Below are 21,544 nucleotides of genomic sequence, written 5' to 3' on the forward strand. Positions count from 1 at the left end.
ATAACAATGCTAACTAATAACTGAAAGAACTGCCGATGCTGTTCTGAGGAAGGGTCACTGGACATGAAATGTTAACTCTGATTTCTCTGCACAGTGCACAGATGCTGCCAGACCTGCTGTGCTTTTCCAATAGCTTCTGCATTTTTTCATAACAATGTTACATTTGACAGGTTTCTACCCAATTAATCAAACTCTCTCAACCCACCTGCAACCTCCTTATGTCCTTTTCACAAGACACATTTCTACCCAATTTCATGTAATCTGAAAATTTAAGTACCTGGCCTTCATTCCCCTCAGTTCACTCTTTCAAGGGGTCAGTTAGTTCAGCTGGCTGGACAGCTGTGTGATTCTTCAATGCAGCGTGACACCAATAGCACAGGATCAATTCTCATACTTGATTTCTCTACCTTGCCCCTTGACTGAGGGGTGGTGATCCTCAAGTTAAACCCATCATTAGCCATCTTTCTCTATCTCTCATGAGACACCAGCCTATGATCCTCTGGAACTATCGCAGCCTTCAATTCACGCTTCCCGTTCATTTAAGTTTGAGGTCCAAGCAGAGATCCCTGCAGGACTCCACTCGTCAAAACCTGCCAATCAGACAAAGACCCATTTTGGCATGCTCTCTGATTTGTGTCAGCTGATTTTCTATCCATGCTAACACCTCTGAGGGCTGTGGAAGCTTAATCACTGAGCATGTTCAAGATAGAAATTGATAGATTATGCCAATAATAAAGAGATTTGGTGGTAGCGGGAAAAATGGGTGCAGAGACAATCGATTGCAATCTGTTTGAAAGCAAAGCAAGCTTGAAGAGTCAAATAGCGTATTTCTGCCCCTATCTACTATATTCTTACATGGCATTTCCATTTACGGATTTTCAGCATTCCATTGTACTTTTCTCCTCAATTTATCCTGGGTTGTAAATTTCTGGGAACAGAATCAGCATTTCACAGTTTATCACAGTTATCTTTAATATAGTTAAACTGCTGAATTAGCACAAGTGTGGAATTCTTGAAAATATATTTCTGAACATGGTCTATTATAAAATACTGCCACATTGCAGCAGGCTCTATATTTTTCTCACTGATTTGTAGAATAAACCAGTGTATTTTTTCAACTTAAAAACAAAATTATCTGCAGGAATTTCAATCACCTGAGAGCCCCATTACTTAATGGAATTGGATCAGAGTCCAGTAACAGTGCATTAAAGTTCAATTGAATGTTTGGGAGGAGAGAGGGTTTGAATAGAGGAAGAGTGAGAAGGGATACAAGACGGAATGCAGAAGTGGAGTGGTGGGGCAAAGTGCCTAGAGGGCGGGGAGAAGGGACACAGAGTGACAAAGGTACACGGCTCACCATATTGTACTGCACTTTAATCTTCATTTTTAAACGTCCAGTTCAAATTCTATTTTAATTAGGTATTTTATTGCTTTAACAAGATTTCAGCTATAAGCTCCAACAAACACAATATTTTATTTCAGGGTTCTATTCCCTTAGCTCCTGAAAGGCATCCGCAATGCACTTTCTTTCCAATAGCAATGTTATTTTGCCTCCTTTTCTTCTCTGTTCAATTTAAATAGGCAATGTTAAAGTGGACAGGCAATCCTGAATTAATGAACATTCGACTTACACATGCTTGTACTCATAAGCAAGATCCCATTACACTATTAATAATAAATATCCCACATGTGGGATCTGTGTGGTTGTACTTATAAACTGATATTTTATATTGTAATGTATTGTGTTTGGCATGCAAACAAACTGATTTACAGTCATACTCAGGAACAAATCCTGTTCGTGACCTGGACACTACTTAAAGGGTTTTACCACACACAAAACCCAAACCATTCAGCATAATAATTGAAAAAAACATGGTCTAGGCAGCACCTCTAATTCAGTGATTTTTAAAAAAATACATAAATAAGCTAAAGTAGTGAAAACTATCGTTTGTTTGAAGTTTGTCATTGGCTGTCAAATACTTTGAGACATTCAGAGTTCTTTATATTTGTGCAAAAAAAATGGTCAAAAATGTACTGGATTGCAGTACCAGCATCCAGTGGAACTGATGGGTTTGAATATACAATGAACATCAGAAAAATATATAGACTGATTACTAATTTTCAAAACATTCTTGAAAATTAAAGTAAGCTTTCACTTGTAAAGTGCCTAAAATGTAAGGAGAGAGATATTTCTATTGATTTACACATTAAGTAATGGTTAAGGAGTTAACTGAATGAGCATGAAACAAAAGATTGCTGATGCTGGAACTCGAACACAAAAATAAAAATTGCTGGAAAAACTCAGCAGGTCTGGTAGCACCTGTAGAGAGAACGCAGACTAAACATTTCAAGTCCAGTGACCCATCTTCAGAATGCAGAGGGCTTTTGAGGCTGAGTCATTAAGTAGTTTTAAGGTTGAGATAGAAAGCATTTTAATCAGTAAAGCAATCAAGGGTATTGAGGGAAAAGGCAGGAAAGCGAAGCTGAGGATGATCAGATCAGCCGTCGTCTCACTGAATGGTGGAACAGACTCAATGGGCTGATTGAAGTGGGAGAAAGTGAGGTCTGCAGATGCTGGAGATCAGAGTTGAGAGTGTAGTGCTGGAAAAGCACAGCAGATCAGGCAGCAATGGGCTGAATGGCTACTCCTGCTCCTGCACTTTATGGTTATATAGTCATTTGAACCATAATATCAGAATCAGAATTGGCTTTATTATCACATGCACCCAATTGAGTGCAGTGAAAGGTTTGTAATGGCACTGTTTTAGGTACAGGATACCTCAGTGTTTGGTACAGAATCAAAAGAGGAATAAATAGTACAGCATTGGAATACAAGGTTTTCAAAAAGTCTCGAATTACTCAAAAAGCCAAGTATAAGAATAAAACGTCTTTTCAGAAAGTACTCAAATTACAGAGCTTTTCACCAAGTCCTTGCCAGCAGCAAGATCCCCCTCATCCTTCTAAACTCCATCCAGTACAGACCGAGCATCCTCAAATGTTCCTCACGTGTTAAGCTTTTCATTCCTGGAACAATTCTTGTGAACCTCCTCTGAACATGCTCCAGGGCCAGTACATCCTTCCTGAGATATGGGGCCCAAAACTGTGCACAAAACTCCAAACATGGTCTGACCAGAGCCTTATAGAGCTTCAGACATACATCCCCTGCTTTTATATTCAAGTCCTCTCAAAATAAATACTATCATTGCATTTGCGTTCCTAAATACTGATTCAACCTGCAAGTTTACCTTGAGAGAATCCTGGACTAGAACTCCCAAGTCTCTTTACACTTCAAATTTCTGAATGTTCTCCCCAGTTAGAAAATAGTCCATGCCTCTGTTCTTCCTCCCAAAGTGCATGACCTCACACTTTCCCACAATGTACTCCATCTGCCACTTTCTTGCCCATTCTCCTAACCTGTCCAAATCCTTCTGCAGCCTCCCCACCTCCTCAATGCTACCTATCCCTCAACCTGTATTTGTATGATTTGCAAACTTAGCCAGACTGCCCTCAATTCCTCCATCTAGATCGTTAAAGTATAAAGTGAAAAGCTGTGGCCCCTACACGGAGCCCTGCGGAACACCACTTGTCACCGGCTGCCATTCTGAGGAGGGCCCTTTTAATCCCCACTCTCTGCTTTCTGCCAGACAGCCAAACTTCAATCCATGCTAGCATCTTGCCTCTGACACCATGGGCCCTTATCTTACCCAATAGCTTTCTGTGTGGCACCTTGTCAAAAGGCCTTCTTAAAGTCCAGGTAGATAATATCCATTGGCTTTCCTTGGTCTAACCTGCTTGTTACGTCCTCAAAGAATTCAAGCAGATTTGTCAGGCATAACCGTTCCTTGATGAAACCATGCTGACTTTACCTTATTTTACCATACACTTTCAAGTGTTCAGAAATCTAAACCTTCACAATGGATTCCAGGATCTTACTCATAACCAAGTAACGGGCGGCACGGTGGCACAGTGGTTAGCACTGCTGCCTCACAGCGCCTGTAGACCTGGGTTCAATTCCCGCCTCAGGCGACTGACTGTGTGGAGTTTGCACGTTCTCCCCGTGTCTGCGTGGGTTTCCTCCGGGTGCTCCGGTTTCCTCCCACAGTCCAAAGATGTGCGGGTCAGGTGAATTGGCCAAGCTAAATTGCCCGTAGTGTTAGGTAAGGGGTAAATGTAGGGGTATGGGTGGGTTGCGCTTCGGCGGGTCGGTGTGGACTTGTTGGGCCGAAGGGCCTGTTTCCACACTGTAAGTCTAATCAAGGTTAGGCTAAGCAGTCAGTAATTTTCTGTCTTTTGCCGTACTCCTTTTCTAAACAGAGGTGTCACATTAGTGATTTTCCAGTCCTCTGGGACCCTCCCTTAGAAGTCTGAGATGTAGTCCATCTCGTCCATGTGATTTATCCACCAACAGGCCATCGAGCATTTCTAGTACCTTCTCCTTGGTGATAGCCACCATACTCAGCTCTAGCCCCTGACTCTTGAATTTTTGGGATGTTACTCGTGTTTTCCACTGTGAAGATGAACAGAAAGTAATTATTCAGTTCCACAGCCATTTCCTTGTTCCCCACTACTATCTCTCCAGCGTCATTTTCCAGCTGCCCAATGTCCACTTTTGCCTCTCTTTTGCCCTTTATATATCTAAAGAAAATCTTACAGTCTTCCTTTATATTTCTGGCTAGCTTACTCACTTACTCACATATTTAATCTTCTCCCTTTGCAGTTCCTCAATTCTATCCACACAGATCCTAACCATCTGACTCTACTTTGTTTCTTACTACTGATTTAATTTCACTTCTTACTAATAAGGCAATCTTACCCCCTCTGCACATCTAACTATCTTTTTGACTTTGATCTAGCAGCAATAGAGGAACTGCAACATGTTACCAAGACAGGATTGAGATCGACTTGAAGGGAAACTTACAAGTCAATGATGTTGCCATGTGCCTGTTTTTCTACGAAGTAGAGATTGTGGGTTTAGGAATTGCTACTGAAGCAGCCCTGGAAAGTTACTATAGTTCAAGGTTACTGTTAATGTACCTTTTCAAGTGTGATGTTTTGTCTTGGATCATGTAAGTTTTCAGTGTCTTTCAAACTGCTTAGGGCACAGTTCGGTACATACGAAAAGTTATATGAATAAGGAATAAAACATTTGTGATATTATCTATTTTTATGAAACAATCACTGTTGCCTTCAAACAAACAGAGAGAATGCTGAGAAAGACAGCAGGTCTGGCAACAACTACGGAAAGGGAAAAACAGAGTGAATGTTTTGACAAGGTATGAGTTATGCAGAAGAAGAAGTGTTCTTGACCTGCTGAGTTTCTCCAGCATTCTCTGTGTTTGTTTCAGATTTCCAGCATCCGTGGTATTTTGCTTTCACTGTTGGCTTCAAGATGTTTTACCCGCTACACACCACTCTGATGACAGTAAGAGGAATGAGAGCAAAAAACAGTGTAACTGACCCAAAAAGTTGCTGTAATATTGATTTGGACAATGAAAAGAAGCTCCATGTCACTGCACCATCTTCAACAGACATACATAGTATCATTCCCATGCACTTTCTCAGTTCTACAAATGTTGCTGCCTGCTCCTTACGAGCTTTTACGTTACATGAGAAAAAGTCATACTCACGTCATATCGTACCTGCAATGCTCTCATCTCTTCATCCTTCTGACACATCTTTTGCAGTAACTCTATTGAAGGACAATACATAAACCAATATTAATTTAGGAAATCAAGGACTTTATTTTTATTATCACTTAGAACCATTCTTCATACTACTAGGATAAATTTGAGCTTATCTTAGATGACACTCAGGGCTGACTGGAAAGGTGGAGAAAGTGAGGACTGCAGATCCTGGAGATCAGGGTCGAAAAATGTGGTGCTGGAAATGTACAGCAGGTCAGGTAGCATCCAAGCAGCAGGAGAATTGATGCTTTGGGTATAAGCCCTTCATCATCTCCTGCTCCTCAGATGCTGCCTTACCTGTTGTGATCTTCTAGCACCACACTAATTGGACAGGTTCGGACCTTACTCCAATTCTAGTCCCTTGACATCCACAATTTCAATCGTTCCACCGTTGATGGCTGCAGCTCGGTCCTAACCACTGGAATTTGCAAAACCTTTGCATCTCTCTTACTCATCCTCCTCCTGTTGGAGACTCCTTAAAACCCAATTCAGTTACAAAATCTTAGGTCACCCATCCTACATTACTCGTGAAAAATGGGATCAGAACACAGTACTTGCTCTTTGAACACAGTTGAAAAGTATTTTTTCTCTCCTTTCAGACTTTAACAAGTATCAGGCTGCTATCTGTTATTCCTGTATTTGGGAGGAATTTTTTTTTTGCCATGTAGATTCATAAAGGTTAGAGAAATCACACAGGTCACAAAATCGCTTCACACTCAAATTTCTAATATGATCTTAAGCCTATCAGATCTCCCCAATATCATGATGCAGTGTTCTAATTAGACACTTCTGCATTCTTTAAACATCAAACCCCTCACAAACCTTTAACATATATAATCGATATATCTAATAGCATATTGCCTCACCTTTCCTTTCTTTTGTTACTATTTTTAGTTCTCCAACCTTCTTAGACCTATTTTATATCGAGAGCTAGTACTATATGCTGCAAATCGCCAGCCCAAACTGAAGCAATTGAAACTAATTTCTCTCTTGCTGATAATGCTCTGGTAAAAACCTCATTTATCTCTCCACTCTGCAGGCACCCTGCCTCTATTCCTAAGGAGGTGCTTTTGCCAGAAACGTCGATTTTCCTGCTCCTCGGATGTTGCCTGACCTGCCATGCTTTTCCAGCATCACTCTAATCTAGATTATAATGCTCTGGTAGTCACTGAGTTTGGCAAGTGTGGCCACAATTAGTGAAGATTGGGGACAACATTTCATCCTCACTAACACTCAACACTGGAGTCCCCCCAGGGGTGTGTACTCAACCCACAGCGGACTTACTGTATACCCATGACAAGTTCGCTGATGACACCACCATAGTGGGTCAAATCTCAAATGGCGATGAAACTGACTACTGACAGGAGGTGGAAGATCTGGAAAAATGGTGCTCTGAGAACAACCTAGCCAGCAAAACCAAGCAACTCATTACTGCCTTTTGGAGGGATGTTACTCATGCCCCCTCTAATATTAACAGCACAGAGATGGAACAAGTGGAGAGTGTCAAGCTCCTGGGAGTGGTCATCTACAACAAGCTTTCTTGGACTCTTCATAAGGTCGCATTGGTTACAATGGCCCAACAACGTCTCTTCTTCCTCAGGCAGCTGAGGAAATTCGACATGACGGTGAATACCCTCGCCAACTTTTATAGACGCATCATCGAGAGCATTCTGTCTGGATGTATCACCACCTGGTATGGCAACTGTAGCATTCAAGACAGTTACAGAGAGTGGTGAACTTGGCCCGGACATTTACTAAGGCCAACCTCCCATCTGTAGAATCCATCTACCAGGCCCACTGTCAAGTTAAGGCCACCAGCATTCTCAAATATCCATCCCACCCTGGCGATGTTTTTCCAAACCTCCACCATCAGGGAAAAAAGGTACAGAAACATGAACAACAAGCTCTAGCTGATTTCAAAACAGTTTCTACCCTACTGTTGTTAGAATACTGAATGAACTCACAAACTCATAACATTCGCCTGGACCTGTGTTTTGGTTTTTGCTGCTGTACACGTGACAATAAATTCAATTCAAGAGTACAAAACTGGCCCTAACTGATACTATTTTGGCAATTTTACCTTCGGAGGATGGCTAAATGATAATAAATAGGAAGATCAAAGGATGTGTAGATGGTTTGAGGTGGCACGATGCTAGTTACAACATGAGACTGTAGTGCCATTGGACAAGAACACAGCTTTTCTAGTGTTGCTTTAACTCCACTTTCCTGCCAGCTCCCCCAAAATCATCAACTCACCTGTGACCAAAAAATCTGTCTATCTCAACCTTGAACATATTCATTGTCTCAGCCTCCAGAGCTCGTTTGAGGAGCGAATTCTAAAGACTAATCACCGAGAAAAGAATAACCTCCTCATTTCTTTCTTACATGGGTGGCCCATTAATTTGAAACTGTGATTTCTCATTCTAGACTCTCCCATGGGAGGGGACATCCTCTCAGCATCAAGCTCTCTCAGAAATATTACAGGCTTCAATAAGGTTGCTTTTCACTCTTTGAAACTCCAGTGAGTACAGGCCCAGTCTGCTCAATCTTTGCATTTATGACAAACCCCTAATCCTGGAATCAATCCATGGAACCTTCTCTGAACTGCTTCCAATCAGGAAAGTGAAGGAACTTTTATTTACATGGCAGGTTATCATTTCCATGGGACACTCTGAGGTGCTGCACAGCTAATAAATTACCTTTGAACAGCAGTCTATGTTTATACAGGCAAGTATGGCAGCCAAGAGTAAAACAACGAATGAGCAATTAATCTGTTTTTAATGCTGTAGGTTGAAAGGCATATGTTGGACAGGGCTCTGGGAAAACTTTGAATTGTGCCTTGGGAGCTAATGCAAACAAGAATCCAGTTTAAAGCTTTATGCAAAAAGATGACACCTTAGACAATGCAGTATTGAAAAGTCCACGCATACATTCACAGATTCACGCATATCCAAGCTCACATATATTGATTTAAAGCTGGCATAGTGCCACTGGCTCCTGATATGCCAGTTCTTCTACAGTCAACAATACCCAAATAAACTACCAGTACTGAGACTACAACCATGGGAGATCTTGCCGTCTCTTTGCTGTCATCATTTGCAAATGCAGTAAGTTTTCTCTGAGGTTGTTACCTGCTAGTGGATCCTGGGTGTTAGAATCCAGCAAGACCAGCAAGCACCAGTTCATGTAAAGACCTCTTGTATTTATTTTTCTATACTTCTTAATTGTAATTTTTTTTAATTCGCTGAAATGTAAAAAGGACTGTTTTAAAAAAACACAAGGGTTGTTGAAGTATTACAGCACATTTTAAAAGCAAGCCACTTAACACTCATTATAAGTGCTGTTTACACAGCTGCTGGTTCATGCAATGATGGACAGTTTGCAGATGAGCTGCAGCCAAGGTCTAAGTACAACTGGAGATCCAGCCAGAAACAAGAAGCTGACTGGTAACTGATCACTAGTCCACAGACCAATGACAAAAGCCTCTACCTGTCAACTACATAATTGCCTCTCAGGTCACTGAAAAGCTTGGAGCTGTGAATGAGATAGTGAGAATCAATCAGGTCTCTGCAACTTCAGTCAGTGTCTCTGTTCTCTGCAGAAAAAAAACACTAAATCTGAAGAAAAGCAGTCTGTTTTGTCTTCAGCAGGTTATGTAAGCCGTGATGTTTAATAAGTTAGAGACCTTTATAAGGTGTGAACCAGTCACCATGTGCCTCCTGCAAACAAGGCTAAGTACTGGAGATGAAAATTAAGAAGCACCATTCTGGCAAGCACAAGAATTCTCTCAGCAAACCTTGCAAACAGCGACCATTAAACTGCTTTCCCAATCTTTTTGTCCATCCCCATACCCATTATTTTGTGCAAAAGTAGAGATTGCTGGAAAAGTTCAACAGGTCTGGCAGCATTTGTGGAGAGAAATCAGAGTTAGCGTTTTGGGTCAAGTGACCTATAGAACAATTCTAAAGTCCATTTATTTGTAATAAATAGTGATTCCTGTTAAATACTATTACCATCCATGCACTCTGTCAACCTGGGCCTGAAAGACAGTAAACTGGGAAATTCTGCACACGTTTTGAAATCTTTAACTTTTTGCTGATGACTTTGCAAATTGACAAGGTGTCATACAATCATCGAGGACGACATCAAAGAAAATGGCCTTTTGACCTATTGATTCTGTGCCGGTCAAAAACTACCACCTAACTATACAAATTTCATGTTCCAGCAGTCAGCCTAGAGTCATGTATGCCTTGGCATTGTAAGAGTATATCTAAATTCTTCTTAACCTTTGTCTCTGATGTCTGCAGAAAAAGACATTTAAGCTTGAAGAAAACCAGTTTATTTTTCCTTCAGCAGTTTATGTAAGATGACTTTGGGAATAATGGGGCTTGACTTCAAGTGTGCTATCACAGTGGGATGGAACAATCAATAGAAAAGCGACTACAGGCACTCAGGTCAGCCGTGCATCCATTGGCAGCATTCGCCTCTGGTTCAGAAGACTCCGAGTTTTATTTGCACTACAGAAATTTAAGCATAAAAATCTAGGCTGACATTTCAGTTGAGTTCTGAGACAGTGCTGCACAGACAGTGTGCGATATTTTGCTGATACACTAAAATGAGACCATGTCTGCACTCTTAAGTTAGATGTAAAAGAACTCTATTCTCTCATGGGATGTGAGCATCACTGGCAAGGTCAGCGTTATTTCCCTCTCCAATTAACCTTGAAGTGAGAGGCTTGCTAGGCCATTTCAAAGGGCAGTTAAGAAACAACTACATCGCTGTGGGACTAGAGTTACATGTCCACCAGACGGATGCAGTAAGGTTGCAGTACAGTTTCAAAGAAAACCAGGGGAGTCCTTGCTGATGTCCGGATCGATATTTATGTTTCAATCAACATTAATAAAAGATAATGATCTGATTATTATCGCATTGCTTTTTAATGGGAGTTGTTCTGTGCCTGTTTTGGTTCCTATGTTATAATAGTGACTACAAGTTCTTCAGTGCCTGGAGGGAACTTTGGGTCATCCCAAGACATGATGATGCTGAAATGCAAGACATGTTCTTATCAAATGCATGCAATTACTTTTATGTGCTCAACTTGTCAACATATACCCAACACACTCCCAGCTCCTCCAGTAACATTGTAAATATATGTTATCCAAGTCACATAGGATTAAATACTATGCGGAATTGACAGCAAAGAAACTTTGAGCCATTCCGCTGTACTTCATCTCATCTTATCTACACACTGTTTTATTCCCTTCCTTACTTATTTGGCTAATTGCTCAATAAGTTTATTTATGCTATGCACATCAACCAATCCATGTAGGAGTAAGGTCCACGTTCTAACAACTCTGAGCAAATAAGTTTTGCATGAATTCCTTCTTGGAATTATTGGTAACTATTTGGTATGGCTACTAATTTTGGACTCACTCACAAATGAAAGCATCTTCTCTACTTCTACCCTATTATCCCCTACTTAATTTTGAAGGTCTCTGTTAAGTTGACTCACAGCCCACAAAGGCTTCTCTTTTCTAAGAGGAAAGAAAAGTCTCATCCTGCTCTGCCTTTCACAATAGCTTTAACCTCTCAGTTCTGGTATCATCATTTAAAATTCATTACAGAGCTTAATTCAAATCTGAGAATCCAGTTTTGCCTAAAATCCCATTACCACATGCACCCACTTTGATAAGGGTTTTTTTAAAAAATCCATTGATTGTCATCCTGTGTAGGTTACATTTACAGCTGACTGAACAAGCTCATCTCCCAGCAGTGCCTTGTGCACTATCTCAATTTCAAATCTCTCAGTTCTTCCTCAAATCCACTCGGTTATCCTGATCTGAGCAATCAAAGTTATCCACGAGCTGGTATTTTTAGCATAACTCAAAAATCATTGCTTTGGTCTATAAAGCCCCATCTTTATATGTACCCTGGGCCCATCACTGCTAACCAAACACATTTAAATTCCTTACAGATGAATATCTTTACATTATTATGGGCCATGTGACATGCTACATTTGTCACATAGCCGATATCAATGAGTGCTTTTCAAGTTGTAATAGCCATCTCAAATTTAAAAGTCAGTAGAATTTTACAGCATGCTCAGATAGTTGCTCCAACATAGTGTTTAGTGTTCAAGGCTGGTGCTGATAGACCACCAAGTGCGAATGATTCAGTATGTACAATCACAGAGTCTGCAAGTTCCCTTTGGGAGTGCTTGAAGTTGGTCCAATGCTCAGTGTTAGCACTGGGCTGTGCAACGCTAGTTTCATACTTATTTTTCCTAAGGACCTGTATGGTCAGTGCATAATGCAGAGAAAAAAAAACTTGCATTTTTCTAGCATATGAGCACATTGATACCAAGTGAATCCCATACAATCATTTGATGTGTAAAGGTGCTTTTTGGTGGTAAATCAGACAGCCATGGTATACACAGCAAGGTCCCACAAACTGCATTGGTCAGTTAATCTGTTTTGTTGCAAGGGGAATGTTGGTCAAGGCACTTGCAGATGTCTCTACTCTTTTCTAACAGTACCATAGACATTTAACAGACAGATAGGTCAGTTTAATATCCCATGCTAAAGGAAAGTATCCCTGACAATATGGCATCAAAGTGGTGGGCCAGATTACTTCCTCAGATAGAATTTGAACCCATAAGCATCTGTCTTAGTGGGATCAACAATATGAACCAAACCAAACATTCTGCATAACATTTGAAAAGAGAATTCGGGTTGAAAGACCATTCTTTCACTTTCAGTCCTTCTGCTTTCCATTCTACCCAGCTCTAAGTTCTCCGCCCAGCTATATAAGAATGGATTGCATTCTGAACCAAGGCTGACACCTCAATAAAGTCCAACTTAGGCTCTCTTCTCATAACGAACCTTCGATGAGATCAGAGAAGATCAAAGCCCAGAACAAGAAAGTTAAGCATAAATCTTTCCAGTGTGGTTGAATCAGTACAACCCAAATGAATTTGTCACTGGAGAGAACCAGCATGCAGAGACGGAGACACTTCAAGTCAATGACCTTGCATCACCAGACTTTTGCAAAGTATTCCCGGAATTTTAATTTTCCTTTCAGATTTTCAGCATTCTCTGTACTTTGTTCATTATTTGTTCAAGTATCCTTCTGGCACAGCAAGACAAAATTAGAAACTGCAGAAGCTGGCCAATGTTGGCAAACTTCAACAGAGTGAGTAGGACTGATGAGGCAAGATGGTTTTCATTTGTAATTTGATGGAATAATAAACCTATTTTTACAGATTTTAATGATACTTCAATTAAAAAAAAACTATTCTAGATTTGCCACACAAATGCTGCCACAATAATCCCCTGAGGGAATTCTAGTGTTAGTGACCTGTGCAGATGTTGCTCCAGTTCTCAAATGGTTAATAATCCCAATCTCCTGTAGCTTCAGCCCCAGCATCTTCCATTCTGTCTGAAGCTCGCTGTTCATCAGCCTCAGAACCTTTAACCTGTTTAAGTAAGGTGCATCGACAGGATAAACCTTCAGGGCTCAATCTATCATGTAAGTTACAAACCTTTCAATGCTGCAGCCGTGGTCATTACTACAGGCAGAGCCAAAAATAAATCCTTATTTGCCTGCACACAACATTTCTGTCACTATTTATATTCAGCTCCTGCTGCAGGTTGGAACTGCCAATCCCCAAGAACTGTGGATACTAATGACATCATCTCATGTTGACCTAAATGGAAGTTTACACTTCCCCTTCTTATTGAGCTCCAAACCACTTTTGCAGATGAGAAATATACTACGTGCAAGGTCCTGTTTGCTTCAGGGCACAATTTCATTAAGCATATGCCATCATATTAGACATGATATGCACATTTGCCCCAACCTTATGTGGATGCATCACAGCCTGGTACAGTAACTGCTCCGAATAAGACCGCAATTATTTTGTATTCTGTTTTATTACCCTGATGTACTTTTGTAAGGTATGATTTGTTTGGTTAGCATGCAAAACAATGCTTCTCACTGTATCTCGGGTATATGTAACAATGATAAATCAAATCAAATTATTTCGACTTCACTGACTTCCCTATTTTCACCAACCAAACATACATTCCTCCACAATAAAACCGATATTCCATTAAATGGAGTTAGTGTATCAAAATGCTCCTAGGTTACAAAAGGTTGACTTTGCTCTCTCCATGGTGCTTTTCTCAACATTACCATAGCCTTTTTACAGCTGCTGATATACCTCATTATTTTTATTAGCTCATCTGAGTTGTAAGATTGCTTCATTTTAAAAACTTTTAACTCAGGATGACCTCACATCATCGAAATGTTTCATTAGCTAAGGAAAACCTGCTTTAGCGAGTGAAGCCAATTAAAAATGGATTTGTTGCAACACTGAACTGAGCAAATCCATTCACTTTCCAATAATACATCCAGCAGGAATTGGTTTAGCTCAGTTGGCTGGATCACTGGTTTGCAGAGTAGTGTGATGCCAACAGCACGGGTTCATTTCATCACTGGTTTGAGGTTACCATGAAGAACTTTGTTTCTGAACCTCTTCCATCGCCTGAAGTCTGGTGGCCCTCAGGTTAAATCATCACCAGTTGCTTTTCTCTAATGAGAAAGCAGTCCCTATAGTCTGGCAAGGTTATGGTGACACAACAACAAAAATACATCCAGCCCTTGAAACAAGTTTTTGTAGTGACACATTCAAAAGTTACTAACCTTACACTGACAACTTCTTTATTTCCCTTCATTGTATCTTTATTATCTAGTAACACATCATCCTCAACTAGGAAGGATATTATTAAGTGGGAGAGGATTCAGAAAAGATTTACCAGGATCTTCCCAGGTATGGAAGGTTTGAGTTATAAAGAAAGGCTAAAAAGGCCTTGTTATCACATAGTCTCCGATTACACACTACCACTGCGAGCCACTGACAGTCTCCATTGAAAGGTATACACCCTCTTAGCCAGATTATTATTTACTCTTTTGTCTGTCCAACTGTTCTTCTCTCTCTTTGGGCTCTATCCTCACCTATCATTTACTCCTTACTCCCTTCCTCCACCCTATCTTTTGCACGTAAACCGACATTTCCCAGCTACCATCAGTTACGGGACCAAAACATTAACTCTGATTTCTCTTCACAGATTCTGCCAGACTTGCTGAGCTTTTCCAGCAACTTCTGTTGTGTTTTTGATTTACAGCATCTGTAGTTCTTTTGGTTTTTATTTAACTCATTGCCACATCTCTTGTAGGTATGCCTGACTTGAAGAGGTTCTCCTCCTGTCTCTGTCGGGATTTCCATTGCAATCTTATTTCTTGTCCACTGGCATTAATTTGACTGTCACTCCTGGTGTTGAACCAGGTGTTTGCTCAAACCCAATTCCACAGCCACATCATAATTCTCAGAGTCTGCCTCCGGCTCAGACTTACTCCATGTGGATCCCAAATGAATTTTTATCCCTCGTGCTTTGAATCTGCCCAGGATCACATGATATTCAACATTCGCAGATAGCTGCTGTCACTGCATCCTGAGATTCACATTTAGTACCATGCGGCATCACATGCACACTCTTGATCTCTTTCTCCAACAGCATCGCATCACATTGGCTAAGGGCTGCACCATTCTGTATTTCCACTTCGTTCTCCGGCTCATTCACTGTGTTAACAAGAAACCTTTTCTGTTTTCATCAGGCATCAAGTCACACAAGATGCAACAACTCAGAAATACCCATGGCCCTATGGAATCTCCGTCCCTGCCCTCCCCAAGCCACACCTCCCTGTCGGGTATTCACCTTCCCTCCCAACCTTCTGCTCTCCAATGCTTAACGTTCTGTACTCAGCAAAGGTCTTAGCTTTATCCCTCTACACCCCCACCTTAATGAATTTTGGGCATGACGTAACATCAAACCTTTCTTCTGCCATCTTCACCTCCATGCCCATTTCTTTGGACAGGAGTCTTGTCCCTATGCCACAGATCTCTTTATCCAGCTCCGATATTCAATTTGGACTCCTCCCTCTGGCCTTCTACCCGTTCTCGATTTCTTCAATAAGAACTATCAATGTGATATTGGTTACTTCAATTTTTCTGCCCCTCTCATCCAAACCAACCTATCGCCTTCCGAACTAACTGCACTCCGTGTGCTTAGATCCAACCCTGACTTTGTTATGAAACCTGCCAATAAGAGTGGTGCTGTTGTAGTCTGGCGTACTGACCACTATATTGCAGAGACTGAGCACTAGCTTTCAGATATCTCCTAGCCTCCTCTGGACCATAATCCCACTATGGCACATCAGGCCATTGTATAGAGTATGGTAACTGAACGTATTTCATCTGGAGATCTCCCCACTCCCCTCCACACCCACTGCCTCCACGCTGATAAATCCTCACCTCATACAGCTCACTTCTACCTCCTTCTGAAAGTCCACAAACAGGATTGCCAGGGTAGCCCCATTGTTTCAGTCTGTTCCTGCCCCACGGAACTCAGCTCTTCCTACATGAATCAGTCTTTTCTCCCCTGGTCCAGTCCCGCCCAAATGCATCCACACTTTCTCTGACACTTTACATCAGTTTCAGAATTTCCGTTTTGCAAGATCCAGCCACCTCCTCTTTACCACGGAAATGCAATCTCTTTATATATCCATCCCCTTCCAGGATGGTCTCAGGGCTCTCCGTTTCTTCGTTAAACAAAGGCCTGAACCATCCCCACTCACCACCATGATCTGCCACTAGGCCCAGCTTGTTCTCACCATCAACAACTTCTTGTCTAACTCTTCTCATTTTCTGTAGGTCAGAAGGGTGACCATGGGTACCCGGTTGGGCCCCAGTGATGCCAGTCTCTTCAAGGGGTATGTGGAACATTCCTTACTCCAGTCCGAATCTGGACCCTATCCACAACTCTTTCTCCGATATATCGATGACATCATCAGCGTTGCTTCCCTCTCTTGTCTGGATTGGAAATGTTCATCGATTTCACTTCCAATTTCCACCCTACCCTCATTTTCACCTGGTCTATCTCTGATTCCTCCATTCCCTTCCTCGGCATCTATGTTTCCATTTCTGGGGATTGACTGGCCACCACTATCTACTATAAACCCACCGACTCCCACAGCTACCTGGACTACACAGCACTTTACCTGCACTTCACTCAATCTAATCTACTGCATTCGCTGCTCACAATGTGGTCTCCTCTAAAGTGGGAAAATGAAGCATACGCTGAGTGACAACTTCAAAGACATCTACATTCTGCCCACAAAAAAGATCCTGAGCTTCCAGTTGCCTGCCACTTTAACCCATCATCCTGTTCCCTGGCCAACACCCTGTCTCAGGCTTGTTGCAGTGCTCCAGTGAAGCTCAATGCTGGAAGCGCAATGCCTCATTTTCTGCAGCCCTCTGGACTCAATATCGATTTCAATAATTTGTGGGCCATGTCTTAGCTCCCTAGTCCACATTGCAAGCCTTGTGATCACATAGTGCGTAATAGGATGTGTGGAACTATCTACTGTTAGTTACTAACAGTCTCCATTAACAGCTACTCACCCTCCTAGTCAGATCGTTATCGACTCCTTTGTCTGTCCAACTTCCTGGACCGCTCTATCTCCATTTCCGGCAACTGATTCAACACAGATATTTACTTCAAATCCACCGACTCTGACAGCTACCTGGACTACACCGCTTCCCACTTCCCCTCCTGTAAAAATGCCATCCCTTACTCCTAATTCCTCTGCCTCCATTGCATTTGCTCCCAGGAGGACTAATTCCATTCCAGAACATCCAGATGGCCTCTTTCTTCAAGAACTGCAACTTCCTCTCCCATGTGGTTAACAATGCTATCCAGTTCATCTCTTCCACTTCCTGCACCTTTACCCTTTAACCATACCCCTCAATCTCAACAAGGGAAGAACCCCCTGTTTTCACCTTCCACACCACCAACCTCTGGATACATCGCATCATTCTGCGCCATTTCTGCCACCTATAAAGAGACCCCACCACCAGAGACATATTTCCCTTCCACCTCTATCTGTATTCCACAGAGACCATTCCTTCCGTGACTCTCATGTTAGGTCTACCCAGCCCCCCAGCCTCCAAACCCCATCAACCCACCCTCCACTCATGGCACCTTCCCCTGCCACCGCAAGAGGGATAAAACCTGTGCTCACACCTCCCCCCCTCACCTCCATCCAACAGAGGTTTTCTGCACATCCAAACCAGTCTGTTGCTCCCAATGTGGTCTCCTCTACATTGGGAGACTGGAAGTGGAATGTTTCAGAGAACATCTCTGGGTCACATGCACTAAACAACCCGACCACCCTGTGGCTGAATACTTCAACTCCCCCTCCCACTCTACCAAGGACATGTAGGTCTTGGGCCTCTCCACCACCAAATTCTAGCCACCTGATGCTTGGAAGATGAATACCTCGTCTTCCGCCTTGGGACCCTCCAACCACACGGGATCAAAGTCGATTTCACCAGTTTCCTCATCTCCCCTCCCCCTAACTTATCCCAGATCCAATCTTCCAACTCGACACTGCCCTCTTGAACTGCCCTACCTGTCCATCTTCCTTCCCACCAATCCATTCCACCCTCCGCTCTGACCTATCACAATCACCCCCCACCTTCATTCACCTATCACATCTCCATCTTCTACCCAGACCCAACCACTTCCATTTACTTCTCAGCCCCATTGGCCACCCCCTCCACCACATTCCTGATGAAGAGCGTATGCTCGAAACGTCAACTCTCCTGCTTCTCGGATGTTGCCTGACTGGATGTGCTTTTCCAGCACCACACTTTTTGACTACTTATAGGGAGCAACTGCTGCCATTATCTTCTATGACATTAGAGTCATGTGTGTCAGAGGTGTGGTGGCACTTCAAGCTTGAGTTGAACTGATTGTAGGTTCAAGTTCACAATATAACCTTGAGTGTTACACTCAATTTTCTGGGACCATAGTTCCACTGCTATTAAACAGAGGCATCCTCACGAGGTTCTAGTAGTTCAAGTGAAAAATCAAGATTACGGTTTGAGGTCATTCCCACCTTAATCAACACTCCCAAAACAAACAAAATCAACTAGTAAGTCATCTCACTGTTTGGTGGATCTTTCTCGGCACAAAGAAGCTGTAAATTTGTGTACTTCATGAATGTTGCACTTATTTATACAGCATGGGAAATTCAGTATTTCAGAGATGTGGTAGGATATTTTATGAATGCCTTTTAAATGTTTGCAATCAGGGTTTCAGCAGTTACAAACACAGCCAGCATTCTCCAATAAAGAAATGGAATTTGTACATGGATCCAGAATTCTAGAAGTGTGGTGTCATTGAGGAAGGCCACTGATATCTTAATTTTACAATTACCATCCTTCTGCTGATGTCCTTCCCTATGTCCTACAGGCCTCAGTTTCTGCACTCCTTGAGTTCAGGATCCATGTACATATCCTATTTTTTCTCTGCTGATGAATATGAATGTGGTAAAGCATTAATACAGAAATACATATACAATTTTGAACTTCAAGTCACTTCTGAGAATTAACAGGACATCAGCCGCAGTTCCTGGAAATATGGTCTTGGAGTGTTTACTTTGACATGGGTATCAAGTGCATACCTTTGGCAATTCATATATAGCATCCTTCACCAACACTGTCATTGACAACCCTTTAGTGGCCAGTCCCCAGTCGGTTAGAAGCAAAATGGCCAAAGACGCCTCGTTTTCCATGCACTGTTTGTAGGTGATTACAAAAAGCAGCACAGTGATAAAGCATAGAGATGCCCTCGGAAGATGTGTCAATGTCAGAATGTAGCCAACCGTGAAAGGATGAGGGAAAAGAAGAGTCTTCCTTTTGACAGTCTCATCCATCAAAGAGCCTGCAAGGTGGAAAAAGGCTCCAGTGTTTGATTTTAAACTGCCAGTGAGCTAAATTGCAGAGTGTAGCAAGTTGCCTGAAGCAGAATTTGCTCTCATTATGCAGACCCAGTACTGAGAATGCTTGTGTATCAAAACTCAAGCTCTGGGAGCAAAAGGGAGCTTTTTTGGGTGTGGACGGGGGAGAGGTATTGCTTTCATTAGTGAAAATCCCACTTGCATATACTTAGCCTTGATTAATAACGCAAGTTATTTATTTCCCTCTATGAAATCTCAGGTCTTTGGAGTAAAAGGCTACTTTGTAGTCCAACAGCGTACAGTGAATAAAGTTAGAAAAGTCTCATACACACAAACTAAGGAACTTCTGGATATGAGTGGATTCGCTGGTGTCTAAATGAAGGAATACAAATGGATCTCCTTTAACTTACTATTCTTTAAAAATTAGTACCCAATACCCTCAAAGTATTTGTGATTTTGAGATTGTTAATGCAGAGATTAGAACAATGTTGGGTAAATTGTTTAAGGGTGCTAGGAGCAAATTACTGCAGATGCTGGAATCTGTACTGAAAACAAAACATGCTGGAGATCACGGCAGACCAGGCAGCCTCCATGGAGAGCAAGCCAACATAGAACAGTATAGCGTAGTACAGGCCCTTTGGCCCTTGACTCAAACATCAGCTTGCTCTGTCTCCATGGATGCTGCCTGACCTGCTGTGATCTCCAGCATTTGTTGTTTAAGGGTACTGCTTTTTTTTCACTTCAACAAAGGCAAACTACTGCAGATACTGTAAATCAAAAATAAAATCAGAAATTACTTAAGAAACTCAGCAGGTCTGGAAGCACTCGTGGAAAGAGACACAGACTTAATGTCTTGCGCTGAGTACCTTGCCTGCTCAGAAGAAACGTCAACTCTGTTTCTCTCTTCACAGTTGCTGCTAGACCAGCTGAGTTTCTCCAGCATTTTGATTTTATTATGCTGTGTTTCACTTCTATGCTACAAGGTGCTTTGATGATCTGATATCAGGAAGGTACTAAAATGGAGCTATTATCCGCCTCTCAAAGTCAAAGTATTATCCCTTTTCTATACGCCTTCAACAGCTTCAAACTAACTGACATCATGAGTGTGTTTTTGGATCCATCCACTAATCTTGCATCTCCTGGTTGTCCCACACTCCTCAACATTCTCTCTCTTTTCCATCCCCTAGAACACAAACTGTAGCCAGAAGGCACACAACACCAGGTTAGAGTTCAACAGGCTTATTTAAAATCACTTCACCTGATGAAGGAACAACACTCCGAAAGCTTGTGATTCAAATATATCTGTTGGACTATACCTGACGTCATGTGACTTCTGACTTTATCCATTCCAGTCCAACACCGGCACCTCCACATTACAAATTATAGCAAGTCGGCATTTTGTCTGCAGGAAGGATACTACATGCTATTATTTCCAACTCAACAGCAGTGGTATGCTCCAAACGTACTGTGTCAGCTGTAAATCACTCAAGACTGTTCTCAGATTGTGAAAGGTTCTATATGATTGCAACTTTTTTTTTGAAAAATAAGTACAAATGCAGTTAATTTCACAAAATATTGGGAGGGCAACCAAGTGTTTCATTAATACCTTTCCACAGAGTGACATACAACATGTAGCAATACTGCAACTTAATAAGCACCCTAATAGGAGGTTCGAAAACAATCAAACCTCCCTCTCAGTGCATACCTGCCACCTTCTGCAGCTTGTTGGATAATTTTGGCAACATAATGCCCAGCCAAATGACTTTAAGATCCTACCGTCAAAGGTGTCCTCAAACTTGCTCCAGTGTGAAAGCCTTCCTTCGGCCCTTCATGCATCTTTCCATTTCAAATACTGGTTCATTGTTTGCGTTACCTAGAATGTAGACCCCAAAGAGCGTGCCATTGAAAGCCTCCTATGTAACCATGCTTTCACTTCACCTTTAGCCCCTCCTCAATCTACACATTAAATTCTTTTCCTCTCTTTTCTTAACTCAGAC

The 21,544-nt window shown here is 41.9% G+C and overlaps 1 protein-coding gene across 3 annotated transcripts in view; it reads right to left on the minus strand.

Moving 5' to 3' along the window:
* Nucleotides 1–21,544, minus strand: part of LOC132818418 (centrosomal protein of 128 kDa) — a 410,636-nt gene that overhangs the window by 59,434 nt on the left and 329,658 nt on the right. For 2 of the 3 annotated variants that reach the window (XM_060829432.1, XM_060829431.1), the window contains exon 18: nucleotides 5,628–5,689. In XM_060829432.1, the coding sequence (XP_060685415.1) occupies nucleotides 5,628–5,689 (62 nt within the window). The remainder of the gene's footprint in view (nucleotides 1–5,627; nucleotides 5,690–21,544) is intronic. The other variant, XM_060829433.1, reaches the window with a different exon arrangement.

This window comes from Hemiscyllium ocellatum, chromosome 8 (assembly GCF_020745735.1).
Source record: "Hemiscyllium ocellatum isolate sHemOce1 chromosome 8, sHemOce1.pat.X.cur, whole genome shotgun sequence".
Lineage (NCBI taxonomy): Eukaryota > Metazoa > Chordata > Chondrichthyes > Orectolobiformes > Hemiscylliidae > Hemiscyllium > Hemiscyllium ocellatum.